Source organism: Rattus rattus, chromosome 9 (genome assembly GCF_011064425.1).
Source record: "Rattus rattus isolate New Zealand chromosome 9, Rrattus_CSIRO_v1, whole genome shotgun sequence".
NCBI lineage: Eukaryota > Metazoa > Chordata > Mammalia > Rodentia > Muridae > Rattus > Rattus rattus.
The window spans coordinates 95482016-95501441 of NC_046162.1; the positions used below are offsets into that span (position 1 = coordinate 95482016).

At 42.6% G+C, this 19426-nt stretch overlaps 1 protein-coding gene across 1 annotated transcript in view; it reads right to left on the reverse strand.

Annotated features, from left to right (window-relative positions):
* The window catches only part of Cpd (carboxypeptidase D), a 65168-nt gene that overhangs the window by 12552 nt on the left and 33190 nt on the right, over positions 1–19426 (reverse strand). The window contains exons 7-14 of the mRNA XM_032914267.1: positions 16415–16582; positions 14186–14295; positions 10268–10370; positions 9676–9818; positions 7902–8071; positions 5806–6129; positions 4197–4392; positions 572–707 (exon numbers count right to left, since the gene is read on the reverse strand). Of these exons, the coding sequence (XP_032770158.1) occupies positions 572–707; positions 4197–4392; positions 5806–6129; positions 7902–8071; positions 9676–9818; positions 10268–10370; positions 14186–14295; positions 16415–16582 (1350 nt within the window). The remainder of the gene's footprint in view (positions 1–571; positions 708–4196; positions 4393–5805; positions 6130–7901; positions 8072–9675; positions 9819–10267; positions 10371–14185; positions 14296–16414; positions 16583–19426) is intronic.

The window sequence follows — 19426 nt, forward strand, 5'->3', positions numbered from 1 at the left end:
CTCGGGAGGCAGAGGCAAGTAGATCCCTTGAGTTCCAGACTGGCCTGGTCTACAGAGTGAGTCCCAGGGCAGCCAGGGCCACACGGAGAAACCCTATCTGGAACAACAACTATAAATTTGAGGGCAACTGTCTCACCACATGCTGCCTCAAGCAAGAAAGACATATCCATATCCTCAGAGGGAGGTTTCACCAAGCTGTGCATCGTTTGAGGTAACGTGTGCACGTTAGTACATTACATATAACGGCATGCACATGTGCTGTGTGTGTATACATATGCAGAAGGGTAGAGAAAAAGAGGGCCTTTGTTACTATAGGCATTGGGACACCCCAACAATCTCAACTAAGTTTCTTTAAAAAAAAAAACATACACAAACACAAAACTTCAATCACTTTTGCAAAGTGAAAGAAAAAATGTTTAAAATGTTTTCTGAATGTCTATATTGATTTATACTTCACACTCACAGCCTAGACAAGTACCACCCATTCCTCATCCATGAAATGGGGCTGACCAATCTCCTACACAGAAAGACTTATTTCAAAAGCATGAAATGGTCTAAAGCTTAGACCTACTTGTGAAGTCTGTGTCCAGGTCTCTGCCACGGGCATTTGTGTGCCCAGTCTTCGAGGTACAGTCTTTCTCCTGTGCTCGCTCTCTCCCATCTGGATTCAGAGAGGGGACAATCACAATTCTAGTCCTGTCAACCAACTAAAACAAAAAAGAAATCAAGACCTCATTAACTCTATGTGGAACTGATAGTTACCTCCTCCAAACACAAAGTCTTTATTGTTCATTTTAAATAGTTTTTTTTTGTATTTTTTCTTCCATTTTTATTAAATTGGGTATTTCTTATTCACATTTCAAATGTCATTCCCTTTCCCAGTTTCCTGTCCATCAGCTCCCTAACCCCTCCCTCTCCCATTCTATATGGGTGCTCCCCTCCCCATCCACCCCCCTTAAATAGTTATTTTAAAAGGCAAAACACTAAAAGAAACTGAAGTGCAAAATACAACTTTTATTTGCTTCAAACAAAATTTAAAATAAAGGAGACAACTCTGTATAACTAATAGTCCTCATGGCCTCTTGGTGACAAAGAATGGTGGTCACAGAAGCATTCCTGACATATAAAACCCAGTTTGCTGGCTGATTTTCTGTGTAAATCAAGCCCATTCCTTTATGTTTGATTACTTTTGTGAATTACAGCGGTGAGATTGAGCAGCCGCACAATGTCTGTCGCTGCAAAGCCTAACTATATACTGTCTGGTCCTTACAGAATGTGTTTGTCATCACTGCCGTAGTAGTAATGGTGGGACCATTTTCTGGATTACAGGAGGGAAGATAAAATCTGGACAGAGCAATGCCTTTTCAGACAAGGAGAGCTGACAACTGTGTCCACAGTCATTGATGCCTACACATGGGACATGAAATAATTCCTGAAGTGCTTCATACTTCTTATAGTGGAACACTTAATTTTCACTGTCATTTTGAATGGACTTAGACTCGCCTCAGAAATACCTCTGGACATGCCTGTGGGGGTGTTTCAGAGACGTTTAACTGTGGACCCACGCTCAGTGTCAGTGGCACCATCCCATGGACAGGGGTCTCAGACAATGTAAAAGGGGGAAAGGGAGGAAGCAAGCAGTAGATGGCTCCATCTCTGTGCTTCCTGAATTTGGACTAAATGTGACTGGCACTTCCTACTCTGGACCACTATAGGCCTTCACCATCACGATGGGCTCTCATCCCTCAAAGCGAGAGGCACAATGAACCCTTTCTTTCTGAAAACACACGAGACCTTTAACTCATTGGCTCTTAAATTTCCACTTCGACACAGACCTACTCAACAGGATCTCTGCATCCCTTCGCCGCCTTTCTCTTTTATCGGGTTCCACCATGTCCTAGGCTGGCTTCAGAAGCTCTGAGATTCCTGCTAAAGTATTTTAGCTACGATATGGTCTCTTATTACCGTAAGAGCAGTAGGTACAAGTCTGGCTATTTATGAGAACAGCCTGGGCTGGGGTTTACCTCAGTGGTAGAGCATGCGTCTAACATATACAATCCCGGACTGTGGTCTGTAGTGTGTGATGTACACGCCTATAACCCCATAGTTTCAGAGGTGGAGGTGGGAGTGTTGGGAGTTTGAAGCCAACTTGGGCCATAAAGCAAGTTCAAGGCCAACCTCGGCTACATAGTGAGACTTTGTCTCAATCAATCAAACAAACAAACAAACAAACAAACAAACAAACAAACAAACAAAGCTGAAGCTGTAGCAGTTTATTCCTTGAGGGGAGGAAAGCCTGAGGAGTTAAAAAAGAAACATTGATGCCCCCTAGGGATGAAGCCCAGGCACTGGTGTTTTTAAAGGTTCTAAGATATTTCTAATATACTGCTGGGAAATTTCACTATCATAGACTGTTGTAGTTTGCCCCGGAGTTATCTGTATTTTGATGCTAATTCCACTGTCCCAAGGTCAGCTGCATAGTCCTGTGTTCAGAACTCAGGTTACTTCACCAGAACTACCTCCCCATTGTAATTGTAAAGTATAAGTGAGTGGCAGGAACAGGATAGAAGGAGGCCTGTCATTGGATGAGAAAGAAGGATGGGCGGGAGAAGAGTTTGAAGGAAGAGGGGACAGAAATGGAAAGGAGGAAAGGAGGGAGAGGGTGAGAAGCCATGGCAGGTGATGTTAAGATTCTGCTCTGTGCATTTACAGGTTGTTATTAATGTTCTTAAGGGATGGATGGTACTGGGCTTTGTATGTTTAGGTGGGCAATTATATCTTACCAATTGGGCCAAAGATTATTGTGTTGTGTGTTCTTTTATGTATAGATTTAAGTGTAATGGAGTGTGGGACAGCTGATTTGGGCCACCGCAGAGTTGGGATGTGTGTTTCTGGCATGGAAACCTGTCTTGGGAACTAGAAAGGTAGAGAAATTGCTGCCAGGCTCAGAGAGAGGCCTTTGGCAGTGTGATATGGGATGGAGCAGAGCGGGTGAGACGCTTTGCTGACTGAGAATTAAGATATCCAGCAGATACCTTGGGGCACTAAGGTGCTGGACCTAGCGGGGTAAAAGACAACCCTACTTTTTTTAATTTTTTTTTTTTAATTTTACTACAACATTAGACGTGTCTCATTTTAAGAGAAAACAAACAAAAAGTGTCTGGGAGACACTTTTGCAACCTGTAAGACACTGTCAATGGAATCGACTTTGCAGGAGATAACAAAATAATCTGTGATCAAGTCCAATTTCACCTAGGTACATAGGTGATCCTCGTCAAGATGCCAGTTCTCTCCCAGTCCCTTTGGGGGAAGGTGGTGCACTACAGCAACACTGCGTGGGCTTCAGCACAGGATACACTGCTATTTGTTTTTAATTACAAGGAAAAGAAAACAAAAAGTAGACTGTATGTTGGTTTAGATTTGCTTTACTAATTGCTGGCTTTCAGATGTTTAGTGAATTAACCGACGCCTCTACCCAGCTTCTACTTGTGTTACAGCGCTGAGAGCTGAGCAACACTGTGCAGACAGTACTGAGCGGTAGTGCTTGGCACAGTCGTGTACCCCACAAGTGCTCGCCCTTCCCACCTCTCCTGAGTTCAGTGTAAGCACAGTTAATGGATGCATTTTCTTATCCTCCTTGCCCTACGTCAGCACAGATCAAGGCTTCTTAATCATATACAACTAAGCCTCTAGGACAGACCTCTTTTCTACGGCCACAGATGGCTGAATTAGATAACGCTATATCAGTCTGTATGCAATTGCTTGCAGCCGAGATCCCCAATGGTTTTATCTATTACCCAAAAAGGAAAAAAGAATTATGTCTTTCACTGTATTTTTCAATAGTAAAGTGACTTGTCTATAAGTAATTGAGAATGGCAGATCCTGAAGTTAGAAAGCACAGAATTGTGGGTAAGGATAAAAGGAGCCTCAGCTTACAGGAGTACTGGACTGAACGTAAACTTTCAGTAATTTTTGTTCTTTGCTTTTCAACATAAACAAAGAAATATACTAGAAAGACACTATGAACGGTGAGTATATACAAAGATGGTTCTTTTTCTTTCTTATAGAACCACAATGTACTAAAATACTTCTGTGTAAATTCTACTAAGAAATTAAAAAGTTTTAAATGGCGCTCTGACATCAATGATCCCAGAGCCTTCGTCTTTGAAGTATGGCAAAACAAACTATTCTCTTACTTGGGTAACAACTGGATTCTTTTTGTAATTCAGGCAAAGAAATTCTGCCAGAGCCAAAAGCAGTTCAGTGCCAACTGGAGCGTTTCCATGGATACCAGCAACAAAACGAATCTTCGGTTCTTCAGGTTCTGATATGTTGGGCTTATTGGAGATTTCAAGGGACCAAATGTGACGATATTCAACACTCTGTCCCAAACTTTCAGAAACCAGAAAAAAAAGTCAGCAAGTAATCCAGTGTTACGTTAAACTCAACTTACAGGCTTTAAACAGAGATGGAGATGAAGACATGGAGCACAGCGGCCTTACAGTCTTTAAAGCCTGAGACACTATCAGAGAACCTTAGAGGAATGCTTTTCCTTGAGAACTGCCAGACTCAGAGGCAGGATTGTTCCACAGCCTGCAGACTCAGTCCTCACACATCGCAACACTGAGTCGCTCCAATCCTTATCATGTAAATATTTAAATATACTAAATGTGGGAGTCTTTCTTTTTAAAATCTAAATTAATCTGTATGAATAACGGTTTATACCTTACAATAAATGCAACATCAGCTTGACAGTAAAAGTTAAGTCAATAAAAACAAAATCAATTATTAAATTTACTTTCATAAGAGTTTCCAGCTCATGGCTGGCTTCCTTTACCATGACAGAATATTTACCAGACCTAGATAGGAGTAAAGAGTTGGCATTAAATTGAAAAACATTAATAGGACAAAAGTGATTGCTTTGTCACAACGCCAGTCAATGGAACTTGGTGCCTGTTGATATACCACTTAAAAGGCCCGTGACTACCAAAGGCAGATATGTTGTATTTTAAGGAATTATTTAATTTTCAAAAGCACATCTTGAATTGGAATGGCTAAAATACTTAATGAGCTTTTTAAAAAACTTAGCTAGCAGGATACTGCCTGATTTGGGCTTTATTTAAGTAGGGGCCATGAGCAGTGGGCAGTAGTATGGCTATGGCAGATGACTTTAAAGCCCAAACAAGGCAGAAATGCTAAAGTCTATGGAAGAAAGGAAGTTAGCTGGCTCTTCCAAATTAAATATTGTTCTGCATCTGTAAACACTGTAAATCAGAATTTAAAAAGCTAAAGTTTCTGGCAAAATTTTAGAATCAATGAAACGAACTGAGTAAAAGAATAAAAGGCTAAATGATACTCAGTAGGTGAGCAGAAGACAGCTTATGCACTCGTGGCATACACTCAGTAGGTGTGCAGCTTACACGTGCCTGGCATAAACATCCCTGACCTGAGCTCAGCCTTCCAAAGTGTGTCCACTGCCCTCAGCAAAATGAAATAAGCTAGACAGCATTTAGTGAGGAGACAAATCTGCAGCCGGAACTCGCAGACACGTGACAGTCAAAGGAGAAAGTGACAGAAAGAGAAACTCTGACTCTCCGAAGGCTCCATCCACACCATTAATCTAACAAGAAGTTTCCACCGATGCACAAGACTCACTGCCAGAAAAACATCCTTGTGAGACAAGACTCCACCTCTCGTCCATCAGCTCCCCCAGGTAACCCTCTGAGCAAGCATAATGCCTGTTCTGATGGGGCAAAGCATGAACAGACCCGCTTAAACGAAGGAAGAAAAGCAGGGAGATCTTACGTGGTAAGGTTTGTAATGTGTGGGTAGTTCATTACGAGTCCTCTCAGGAACTCGGATAAGTCTTTGTAGGAATGGTATCGATACAGAGCCAGGTCTGAGGACGAGCTTAACATGAAGCCTTCCAAGCCATTCTCAGCAGAAAGGTGTTTGATCAGTGCTTCAAACTCCTTAGAGGTTGGGTCGCTGGCGTCATCAGTGCTGGTGCTATGCCCCTTTCCTTTCTTTGACTCATTGTTTGCATCTGTTGAAGATCGAACAAGTGTGAAGTTGACCTGAATAGCACCTTCACTCCTGACGGTCACGTTCTTGGTGACGGGGTTATACCTGTAACAGAGCAGACAGGTCAGATGCACACTTTCGCAGTATTCAAGCACCAGGAAATAGAGGTGTGAAGGGAATGAATGAATTCCAGAAATAAACATGTCATTTCCAAAAGGAGCAAGTTTCAACCCAGAATCAATTTATTATTTAAAAAAAAAAAACAAAAACAAACATAGGTAATGTATAATATGAATAAGTTTCTAAGATTCAAATTAGGATTTCATGCTGGGCATGGTGGTACACAGCACAGCTTTAATCCCAGCAGAAGCAGGCAGTTCTCTGTGTTTGAGACCAGCCTGGTTGCCATAGTGAGTTCCAGGACAGCTGGGACTATGTAGAGAGACCCAGTCTCAAAACAAACGAACAGAATTTCAGGGGCTGGAGAGTTCAGTAGTTAAGAGCACTCACTGCCTGCTCTTCCAGAGGATCTGGGTTCAAATCTCAAGACCCACACAGTGGCTCACAACTATTAGTAACTCCAGATCTAGGGATCCAATATTCTCTTCTGGGTGCTGTGGGTAACAGGCATGCATGGACATATATGTAGGCAAAATATTCATACACTTAAAATAATAAAAATAAAATATAATTTCAAATGCAAATTTGAACTTATTGCAGCTACCAGTGGTTCCTGGAGTCTGAATCCATTTGTCAGCATTTATGGTATGTGGGTGGGAGAGCCTGAGGTAGCAACTTAGGACATTCTCTACCAGAGACAGGACTTTTGCCTGCTTCTCAGACACCCTGGGGCTCTAGCTTCTCTAATTAGTCTGCCAAAGTAGAGGAAAACAACGACCTGCAGGGCAGGGGTGTGGGCTTCTGAGCGCCGGCTCTTTTCTGTTCTTGGTGCAAAGAAAGGCACTAACAGCTCTGCCTGTCTCTGAAGGAGAGGAGAGAAGTCTGTGGTAGTGCCTACTCTTGCTAAATCATGCACCAAGAAAACCAGCTGAGTGTGGTGATGTCTGTAACCTTAGCACTCCAGAGGTTGAGGCAGGAGGATCAGAAACTCAAGTCAACCTCAGCTACACACTAAGTCAAGACACCTGGACCTCACCAGCTCCTGCCTCACAACAGCAACCAAACAAACAAAACCAACAACAAAAGAGACGTTTCAGGTTAATTAGGTGTTTCCAATTCATTACCAGTTGTAAAGGACTGTAAAGACAACCAGGTTGTTTTAGTTTTCTAAAAACAAAAGAAAAAGAAAAGCCACAGGTTCACTTTCTTCTTTTTAATAAATAAATCTAATTCAGCATGCACTTGAGAGGACCAAGAGTTTTGGGGTCAGCCTGGGCTACATGAGAGACCCTGTCTCTCAGACAGACAGATATAAAGAGGAAGATGGCCTTACTGCAATCAGCAGAAATTTTCATGAAAGCAATGATGTGAATGTATCAGAAAATGAGTGCACATGAGAGCTTGGCGAAGCTATAAAATATAGAATGGTGTTCTTGCGGGAGGGACCATACTGCATGACCTTACTCAGTGGAACATAAGTATTTATCTTTTCCCCCCTTCCTTCTTCCAGAAAGCATCTCCCAGAATTACTACTAACAGTGAGGGAAGTCACAAGAAGAGGGCAGATGATCAGAGTGGAGGAAGGCAAAGAAATAGGACTTCAGAGCCTAGGCAGCAGGTGCTCACTGGGGAACGAGCTCCAACCCTCCCTGCACTGCTTAGCCGGCTCTGAGGGACTTTGTGGAAATAACTTTGCAGAGGGAAGCCCATGTTTGTCTTATTCCCAAGCTTTCAATTTGAAAGGATTCATCACTTACCCTCGAGCAGATGCTGTGATTTTATATGTCCCTGGGACCAAGAGGCGCCAGTAATCTCCAGCTTTGTAAGTCGTCACTGGGTGATTAATTTCAGCAACACTGAGGGTGGCATTTAATATGCCCCTACCATCTGTGGCATCAAGAACAAATCCTTTGACACCCTGATGAACCTATATAAAGAACAAGAATACCAGATTTTAAGGGAAAAAACCCATCTAATTACTTTGGGAACTCATATCCAAACTAACAGATTACTAATAATGTAAACAAAGGAGCTACCAGAACTTCAATGTTCCCAGTAGAGCTGAATTTAAATGCTCATTAAAACATGTATTTGCTTCTAAATGCCTGTGAAAGCAGAGGCCATGGAGGAACATAAGACAACTTCAGATTTTAGGACACTGGGACTACTTCCAGTATAGGATGCTATAAAAGAAAACATGCTAGAACTGTTTTGAATGGATTATTTTTAAAAGGAAAATATTCTATATTAAAAAGGGCAAGGAGATATAAAAATCAAATATACTATATCCTGCTTGTATATATATATATATACATCTATACAATTACATGTAGGGCACATAGAAATTTGAATATAGACTTAGGAATTAAGTAATATTAGGGAACTGGTATAATTTTCTGGGTATCTAGAGATGAGATATAGAAGAATATTTTTATTTTTAGAAAATAGATGCTCAGAAGCTAGAGAGATATCTCAGCATTTAAAAACACTAATTATTCTTCCAGAGGACCTGGGTTCATGTCCCAGTACCACATGGCAGCTAACAACTGTCTGTAATTCTAGTTCCAGAGGACCTGATAGCCTCTTCTGGCTTCCACAACCACCAGACATATATAAGCAAAACAGCATACACATAAAATTAAAATAAATAAATACAAGTAAATAGATGTCTAGGCATTTAAAGGCAAAATGCCCCAATAGCTCCAATTTCTACCGAAATGGTTCAGCCAAAAACAAGCATATGAACCAAAACAAACAAACAAACAAACAAACAAAAAACATGCATCTGTGAATTTTTCATATAAGTAAACCAAAGCCAGCAAAATGTTAGACTTGTTAAACCTAGGTGTGGTGTAGGAGTGTTTACTGTATCAGTCTTATGCCTTCTCTATGAATACCACATATACATACCACAAAGTATTTTTAATATTAGCATCAAACTTTAGAAAATGATAAAACTGTGATAGCTAACCACTCTGAAGCATCTTTACCTGTTAGCCACTGTGCACATCCAAATAAAAGGAAACCATTTTACACCCTCATGTGCACACAACGACAACAAAAGAACATCCTTCATACCCATCACCTGGCAAATGCTTCTAATGAGCTAATCTATGTCAGCTTTTACAAAGCCAGGACAGACTGACCACTAGCCATCACAGCAGATGCTACTTTCTTCACTCACTGTTTTCTTCATTTAGACAAATAAACTCATCTATACCCATGAATTTTCTATGTAAATAAAAGAAACTGGAATACAGAAATAGAGCAAATAACTAAAACAAATTAGAATTCGGAAGGTATTTTCTGGGGGTGGAAAGATGGCTCAGTGGCTAAAGGGCACTTGCCTCTTGCAGAGGACCCTGGTTTGCGGCCCAGGACCCACAGGGCCTCTGTGGACTCTGCACACATGGACACACATACACATATGCAGGAAAACACTCATACACAGGAGAGTATTTTAAAGACACTCTCCCTTCACTATATAATAACTACCCGCTCACAAAGCTCGCCTGGACTCTGAGTAGTTACCTGTTTCATAAACTGGATTAGAGATCTCCGGTTTTGCTCCCAGTACTTCGGCAGTTCCTTCTCGAATGGATATTTCACACAACCTAGTTCGATGGTTACTTCAAAGCAATTCGTCTGTAAATAGTTCCAGTCCTGCATACCACCTAAAGGCAAAAGCTTAAAACCGTCACTTTGAATACATTTTAGTAGTTTAGACTCTACAGGTGAGGATTATTCCTAGTTAACACCACCACCACCACCAACAACAACAACTCCTCTTGGCTCTGCAGTTATTGACCAACAGTAATAACTCCCGAGAGGGCCCTTTGATCTGCACTCCATAAGCGCTCACAGTCTTCCCAGTAGCACATGAAAGACTTATAACGATTGGGAGGTAAAAGGCCATACACCAGTCAGTCAGACTGTAGTGCAATGTCTATGCAGAATTCAAACAGCACCAAATGCAAAACAGGTAGAAGGTTACTGTAATACCTTAAATCACTGAGCATTAGGAAAAAAATAGTTCTTCCTCAAAATTGAAAAGGATCATTAGGAAGCAGCACCGTCTAGGAGAGTGGGAAGCCCACATTGTAAAGCCTTGGTCCTTATTTACCTGGGACATTATACCAACTTGCTCCATTCGTTATGCCATGAGGAAAATACTCATTAAGGTACATGTCTTTGCAAGGTCTACCTTGGAACATCTGCGAGTTTTCCTGAAAGAGAGAAAAGAGTCTTTACTGGTATTTGCTTGCCTCTACTTTTAAACTTTTTTAAACAAGTGTTTTATGTGGTTCAGGAACAGGTTTACAAAGGTTACTAGAGGGTGTATAAGAGGGTTTCAAGTGGGAGAAGTCGTGAGGCTTTCAACGTATGGTTTTCTGTGTCTGTTGGATTTTGACCATGTGAAGACCTGAGTTTTGGTCCCTGGAACCCACACTGACTCCACAGAGTCACATATACATTCACATACAGTCCGGAGGAGCTGGGGTTGTGCTGTGTGTTTCTGAGATGACACTGTCCCTTGGCTGTCTCAAGCTTCCCAGCACTGATCAGAGAATGGGGCCGACAGTTCTCATCATACAGTCATACACATTCACACACAGTTATAAGAAAAATTAAAATTAAGAGCTGGATGTGACAGCCACCATGGTTGTCTGCATAACAGCAAGCAACATCATGGTACAGACTGGGCACACTGGCATGTTTTCCTTATTTTTATTTATTTGTTGCCATTTTTCCAGCTGTTTTCTTTTTTTAGGACAAGACTCGTGGAAACACCCTGGGTCTTGGCGTCTTCAGTCTGCAGCCTGGCGTCTGGCACAAAGTACATGAGCACACTTACAGCTCCCAGAGGGCACAAATAAACACTAAGAACCCAGAGGAGAGACGATGACTTTTGACTGGGGAAGAAGTTTCTGGAAGATTTTAAACTCTGAACGATAGCCAAAGCTTCATCTCCCCCCTTAGTAACAGAAAATAAGGACAAAAAGCATGAAAAGAAAAATATCAAATTTTCTTATCGCCTTGAGAATGAGGCATTTAACTTTAAAATAACAAGCTCTGAACAAAGACTTACTCTGGGTGTTTATTAAGGCTTATGTTAACCTTTACTTTTAGTAAGTTGCTTCCTGGCCAAGAAAAAGAAGACTGTGAACGAAGACAGAAGACTTAGTAATCAGCTTTCCCAGGGGCAGTAGAAGACAGACACGAGACTCCAGAGAAGGCAGGATACAGTGGGATTAAAAAGGAAGAGAGACCAGGTAGGACACAGTCAATGAGCACACCAGTTTCTGCAGTTCTATTGAGAGTCAGAGGAATTAGAGGAATTACAATCACCACAGCGGGAAATAAGTCGGGGGTTGGTGGGGGGAGCAAGCAGCAAAATGTGATTCACTGGTCCCCTGGACGGGGCTCAGCTACGGTCAGTGAGGAAAAGCTGAGTGTGGCAGGTGTGTGACTATTCTGGGTTATATCTGCAATGACGAGATGGAGAAGAGAGGTGGTAGTTCAGTGGTTGGTTTGTCCATCCACATACACCAGGACATATCAGCTGAGAACACGCCTTGGTCAGACTGCCTTAAGCAAATCTATAGGACATGTTTTGGTTAATAACTGAGGTGGGAGGGTCCAGGCCACCATGCGTGGTGCCGTCCCTTAGGCAGGTGACCGGGTCTGTGTAAGAAAGCAGGCTGAGCAAGCATGAAGCTCGAGCCAGTGAACAGCAGGTCCCAGGGCTCCCGTATCAGCTCCTGCTGAGTTCCTGTCTTGGCTTCCCTCAATAGACTGTGACCGGGATACGAAAGCCAAATCAACCTTTCCCTCCAAAGTTGCTTTTGGTCAGTCTTTACATAGCTACAGTCCTCCTGAGGACTGGATTTTGGGATACTTGGTATGTACGTCAAAGGGTGTGTGCAAGAGACTTAGGAATATCACTGAAAGATAAGGTCGAGGCTAGGGAGAAAGACAAATGTAAAAAGGTTAATAGTCTAAGGAAATAAATGAAGGTAAAGAATTGTGAAGTCACAGTGAGTGAGTGCAGAGTGTGATCTGATCGATTAACTTTGATTTTGACAGATGGTATAATAAATTCTTCTTACTGAATGCATGTCTCTCCAGATATGTCATACTCAAATAGAAGGTAACAATTTTTTAAGAAAAATAAAAAGGTGCATTCTTTTATTAGCAACTCTGAAAATGAATCTCACAAGGTCCATTTGCAGAGGGGGTATGAAGATGAAGTGACAAAAGGTTGTATTAGAGAGCAGAGTTGCAGTAATAACTTTTATGATCCATAACCAATAAAACTACACACCCAATCAGTAGATCAACATGGGAAACTATCACACCCAGTCCTGAAGCCAAGCATGACTTTTTTTCTCACAACTATTTACATTTTGTGTGCACTACACACACACACACACACACACACACACACACACACACACACATCTTGACACTTCTTTGTGTATGTGCTAGGAGGGTATATGGTTAAAAATAAGTCAGTGTAATTCATCATACTAATGTATGTGGAAGACAGAGATTGAAGTGTGTCCTCTCTGAATCATTTTTGACCTTGGATCTCGTAGATTCATCAAGGCTGGCCAGGGAGCTCCAGGAGTCTTCCCCTCTGCCTTCCCAGGGCTGGGTTATGGATGTGCCTCTGTGCCCAGACTTCTGTGTGAATACCAGGGATCTGAACTCAGGTCATCATGCATGTTGTTAACTGTGCAACTTCCCCAGTCATTATCTTGATATTTTGATTTGGAAAAGAAACTGTGCTCATTATATAGGAAGTTTAGAAAACACAGAATCTTGTTTGCCCTTTTTTACATTAAGGTAAAACTTCAAATATCTTAATGAATTACTAGTGATTTTTGTTTTGTCTTTTGAGCCACGTTCTCATAGCCCACCCTGATTTGGAGCTTGTTGTTTAACTAGGGTGTCCCCTAATCCATGCTCCTCTGCCTCACCATTCACCTCCTAAGGACAGGGATTCAAGCACTATGACCAATTGGCAACATTTTACACAGGGAGCCAGACAGTAAAACTTAGCTTTAACAGACCTAAGGATCTCTGTCACAATCATTCAACTGCCTTTCCTCTACTGAGATGGTTGTCTTCTTTGTTGGTATGGTAATCAGACTGACCTATGTTCAAATGCTCTAAGAGAATACAACCAAGACGTGTAGTGACAATTTTGGAATTTTGGTTTCTTTAAAAAATCCAGAAATATTATAAGAATGTATTTTCATTTTAATCCCAGGTATGAGATGTATGGCTGCTTCAGGTTGTCCACAGCAGCCGACTAGGATTTGCCTCATGCTTTGGCCAGGGGCATGATGTTGCCAGCAGCCAGCAGTGTCTGCTGTTGTATGATGTTTGAAATCCTGGGGACTTTTCAGAGCGCATATAACTGCTAGGGCCCTGAGAGGCGGGTGGGTGGGTTGTTGGTGGAGGTTTGTTAGGTTCTTGTGCGCAAAGATGAAACGACCAGAAGAAATCAGATCTCCTAACAACAAACATCAAACCTGTCACACTCCTAATCAGCAGGAAGTCCAGGGAGAACATCGCCCCTTCGCTCTCCATCCTTTTTTGTCTCCTACCTAGTGTTGTGGGGTTAAAAGGGTAGAAGAAAAGGGGTGAAGAAGGGTGGAAGAAAACCCACAAAGTAGCCAAGACTGGCTACACAGACTATTTGTAAAGCATGGTTGTGGTTGTATGGCAAAAAAAAAAAAAAATTAACTTATCAATTCTGCTTTAGCAACTTTATTGGACTTATAAACTAAATATGTACTAAATAAAATGAGCTGACATCATTTCTGTTCCAGGTGCTGAGTTAAAAACCACAGATAAAACACATAACTGAGTTTAAAAGCTGGTGGAAAAAGAGATGTAATGTTCAGAAGTGAGACAAGAAACAAGAAAAAGGAAAAAAAAAAAAATGAAAGGAGCCCTGGGTATCTTAGCAGTGAGAGCATCTACCTGAGTGCTTTAAGGTTGTTTTTACTTAATTAATTTTCCAGTGTACCTTGGAATAAGAAAGTGCTATTTGTTGAAACACGGCGTCATCTGGTGATTTGCTGTACGTGGCAACTCCTTGTTCATTATCATCATAAGGGTAGTTAACCACCAAGGAACCTACAAGGGAAACAGGAAAAGGCACTGTTTCAAAATGGATCAGTTGTGGAAAACAAGCTTTCACAGTACAGTCAGAGAAGGAAGGTCCAGTTCATGACCTCCACAGGCCCTGGAACCACCCAGCAGACAAGCCCTCCTTTGGACCCTTGAGGGATTATTTAATCAGTTAGACTCTATGCATCCTTTAAGGATTATCTTGATTACATTCATTGTAACAGGGGCAGCACCGCTCCCTGGGCTCCACTGCCAGGAAGCTCTGCGTTCTAAGAGGCTGCCTCAAGCTTCTGCTGCCAAGACTTCCCTGCCAGGATGAGCTGCACCCCAGGGCTGTGGGAGAGATAAACCTCCTCTCCCTTAGGTAGTGCGTGTCAGGTGTGTTATCACAGCAACAGGGAAGGTGAGGCAGAGGGAGAGCCATGAGATTTGTCAAGCAAGGCCAATGATGCGTTCTCTAAAACAGGAGGTTAGGCAACTTAGGGGTGGCAGAGCCACCAGCCTGGTCCACACAGAAAAATGGTCTAGTGACTCAGTTGGGGTTGTACCAACAATGAAGGATTCAAGGAAGAAAGGGATGCTTTCAACTGCAAAAAGGCCATCCCCCACCTCATGTTTTGCACAAGAGGAGAGTAACAATGGTGGGTCTCAGGAAGAAGCTCTGAGCTATGATTGTCAAAGAACCACATCCTTTATTTTCCTGATTGTCAAACTGTTTTCACATGTCTGACTGTCTGCTTATAATGCCGTCTACTGCATCAAAATGCATGTGTGGACGTCAGAGGGCCATTTGCTGGAGTAGATTTTTGCCTTCCACTCTGTGGGTTCAGAGGATGGACCCTGGCACAGGTCCTTATCTGCTGGCCCATCTCTCCAGACTGGTACTTCCGCTCTTATTCACATGACTGTTTTGAGACAGGTGCTCATGTACCCCAGGCTGCCTTGAACTACTATGTAGATAAGGATGACCTTAAACTCCGGATCCTCCCGCTCCTCTTTCCTGAGTGCTGGGATTACAGGCACATGCCACCATGCCAGGCTTAAGAGGTACATGCGGGTCACAGACTCCAGGGCTTCATGCATGTTAGGTAGGGACCCTACTGGCTCAGATATATACCTATGACGTTTCTCTTAATATTGACCTTTCATTTTGTTCAAATGACTCATTCCTGATGAGTCATCTTGACAACTATATTTCCAAATCCCCAATGAGAATGAAGTCACTTTGTTGCAGTTAAGTTACTCTGTGTGTGTGTGTGTGTGTGTGTGTGTGTGTGTGTGTTACACAGGGGGGAGGGCACAAGTAGAAGAGAATGTGTTTGACTTTTTGATAGCAAAGTGACCATTTAACAGTGTAACAAATCAACCCTTAAAGAACTATTATAGTGATATGAAAAACAAAAAAGCGAAGAAGAAGTGGGAAGAAGAGGAGAAAGGGAGGGAGAGATGGTTTAGTGGGAGAAAAGCACTGTGGGTAAATCCACAACCTGAATTAGATCCTCAAATCCAGTGGAAAAAGAGAACTGACTTCTGAAAGGTGTCCTCCACACACATGCCATAGCATGTGTACACACACACACACACACACACACACACACACACACACACACACACAGTACATATGTAATAATAAATAACATTAAAACTTAAAGGAAAGAAAAAGAAAGGAGGAGAAAGGGCATGGAAGGAAAAACTGTGTGACAAAAGATGAGAGCAAGCTGGGCCTGCTAATGCTCACCTGTAATCCCAGCACCACGGAGGCAGAGGCAGGAGGAGGATCGCTGCAAGGCAAGGCCAGTGTGGCCTGCACAGTGAGCATCAGGCCTGCCTAGGTACATGGTGAGGACATGTCTAAACGAACAACAACCAACCAAAAAAAAAAAAAAAAAAAGTCAAGAAAGAAAGAAAAGAAGGAAGGAAGATGAGTGGGGAACAGAGTGGGAGAGCCATGAGATTGGCCTACAAGAGTAGGAGAAAGGAGAAAGGCTTTAACTGTTCTCTGTCACAGAAGCAGTGACAGAGTACTCACTTGAAGAAAGCCTAGGACTATACGAGCAGACAGAATTGCAGCAGGGTTTCAAATGCTCTCAACAAGATGAACTTAGCGGCATAGGAGCTGCCGTACCTCCATGCAGATTGGCTGACAGCACAAACGGATAGGCCTTCACCCAGCTCATCACAGCGATAGTTTCGGGTTGGGTAGGATCTGTGATCGGAACAAACTGGTCTGGGAAATTTCGGTTTAGGTCAAAGTTGTTGCTGTTGTTTCTGCCAACTACACTTATGGAATCTCCTGCAGGATAAAAGATTAAAGTTTAAGGCAGGTTTCACTGTGTTTTAATATCACACACAACGTCAGCCACCCTAACACGCAAGCATCTCAGGCTCCAATCCCACTGAGTGAATTACGGCCTTTGGGGGGGTACATTATGTATTTAAAAAAAAGCAACCATCTCCTACAGATCTTTAAAGCAAAGTGGTAAAACCATTACTCTCTAGTGTCTGTCTTCTGCTTATCCTTTGAGAGGAAAAAAATCCAATTACATAAATTATACTAAAGCATTGTTCAAGTGTTATAATACACACATGACGGCATAAGCAGCCCTTAAGTTGGTGGGCTTCATCATGAGAAAAGAGACCAACAAAAAGAAAACTGGTGTGCTGACATTATAACGGTTACAGGAAGGTAAAGTTAGGAGAGAACACTGTGGGCACTTAATCCAATAGAGGAAAAAAGTTCAACTCAAGCTTAACTGTGTAGACTCTGATATGAGCGAGAGCGTAATTACCGTCATTTTAGAGAGAAGAACTCCAAGTGAGGGAAGGGCCCATGGAGGGCTCCCCCTTACAGAAGGGTTGGAGGCGTCAGGAGGGATCTGTGATGCTGACAAGAGGGAGGAGCAAGAACCTGCATGCAGTAAGGGTCCACCCCAGTCTGTCGGAAGGACAGCCCAGGGTCAGCTCAGTGTGAGCTCCCCATCCTGTGTCTGGATGCACACATTGTGTGGTGGTGCCTGTTCCACTCACAGGGATCACTCTAGGAGCAGCTGAGGGAGCGTAAACAGCCTGCGTGGACATATTTCAGTTGGCTACAGTTAACTGCAGAGATGGGAATAGCTCTGCAAAGCTGTCCTTGTATACAGAGAAAGCTTTTCCGCTGACAGCCTACCTAGGAAAGGCACCCCTTAAATAGAGAGTGGGGGTCTGACACCTGGCCAGAGATGATCACAGACAGCTGTCACCTTGCCGACTTTATCTGCATGACAAAACAACCTGTGCTGGCTGTGACCCTTCTCCCCTCAACCTTCCATGCCCATAACCACCTCCCATCGACCCAGACCCAAACCCCTAGCTTAGGTATATATAAAGTTCAACTAGTTCTCCTTTGAGACTTATACCTGTCTGAGTCTCATATTTCTGAATATAAATTAACTTAATTTTCCTTGCTAATCTACCCATTATAAGTTTAATATAGATGAAAATCATCAAACCTTTAGAGGGAAAAATATTTAAAAGTTCCCTATGGAATCGTAAGTTGGGAAAAGATGGATTCTTACTCTCCTAGAGTTCTGTAGAAGGTGGCCTGTGTAAACCTGTCCTCCCAGCCCTTTCAGCATTGCCTTGGGAAAGATGGGCTTGCCTAGGGGAGGCAGGAAAAAGAAAAAGCAATAACTTAGCAGGTATGGAATATGGATAAGTACAGAAGCCACTGGCTTCAAATATTATCTGGTTTGATTTTCCAGTGATAAGAACTGTTGCAAATATAATAGTTTAATAAAAACTACTGTTAAAATGAAACAATTTGTGAAAAATCTTCCATTATTTTTAATAAGTTCATGGTTAGTCTTACTTGTCAACTTGACTGGATAGAGACACCACAAGATTAGCAAATCACACTATGGGGTATGGCTTCAAGGTATTTTACATATAGAATGGTATGACGGAAAAACATTGATCATTTTTTTAAAAGAGATTTACTTATTTTTAAGTGCATTGGTGTTTTGCCTGCATGTATGTCTGTGTGAGGGTGTTGGATCTCCTGGAACTGGAGTTACAGACAGTTGTGAGCTGCCATGTGAGTACTAGGAATTGAACCTGGGTCCTCCAGAAGAGCGGAGATGAGACATCTATCTCTCTTAGAGCACACCTTTAATTCCAGCACTTAGGAGGCAGAGCAAGCAGATCTCTGAGTTCGAGGCCAGCCTGGTCTACAGAGTGAGTTCCAGGACAGCCAGAACTACATAGAGAAACCATGTCTCGAAAACAAAACAGAAAACAAAAGAAAGAGGCGGGGGGGAGGGGAAGGGAGGTGGAGGGGGAAGACTGGCTCTGAATATGACAGAACAAAATACATGAAGGAGGAAGTCAGCTAGCGCCTGATAGCTCTGTTCTTCCTAGGCAAGTGCAACCACTGCTGCTGCCACCCACAGACATCAGGCTCCCGCATCTTCAAGCCTCTAAATGGGGACAGGCATCAGTGACCTCAGGTAGATGCCAGGGTTTCAGCCTTGGACAGCACTGCTGGATCCTTGTCTCCCGGCTTCCTGTTTCTTGTTCTGAACAGTTACCACGTTCTCTGGTTCCAACATATGGTATCGTTATTGCACTACCTACCTTCTAATCGTAGAGGTCAATCTAACAAACCCCTTTTTATGGTTTCACATAATCCATTCTCTATCTCTATCAGTTCTGTTCCTCTAGAGAACACTGAAGAAGACAGACAACCACTACAGAAATGCAAAAACCAAACAAGGAGCCCACGTCTTGATGAAGGCCTGGAGAGATGGCCCAGTTGGAAAAGTGTCTGCTATGCAAGCACAGGTACCTGCTCGGACATAAAAAGCTGGGCACTGTAATGTGTCTGCAACTCCAGCGCTAGGGGGCAGAGTTAGGCAGATCCCTGGAGATTACTGACCAGCAAGCCGAGCTGAATCAGATTCCAGGTTCCCACAAATAAAGTGGAGAGCAACGAATAGGAACTCAATATCAACTTCTGCCTTCCACACATGTACATGTGTGCATATAACACGAGCGTGCACACACACACACACACACACACACACTATACATATGCTTCATCACATATTGAAAAGTCTGCCCTATTTTCTAAGTACACAAAAGCTAAAATCACTCATAA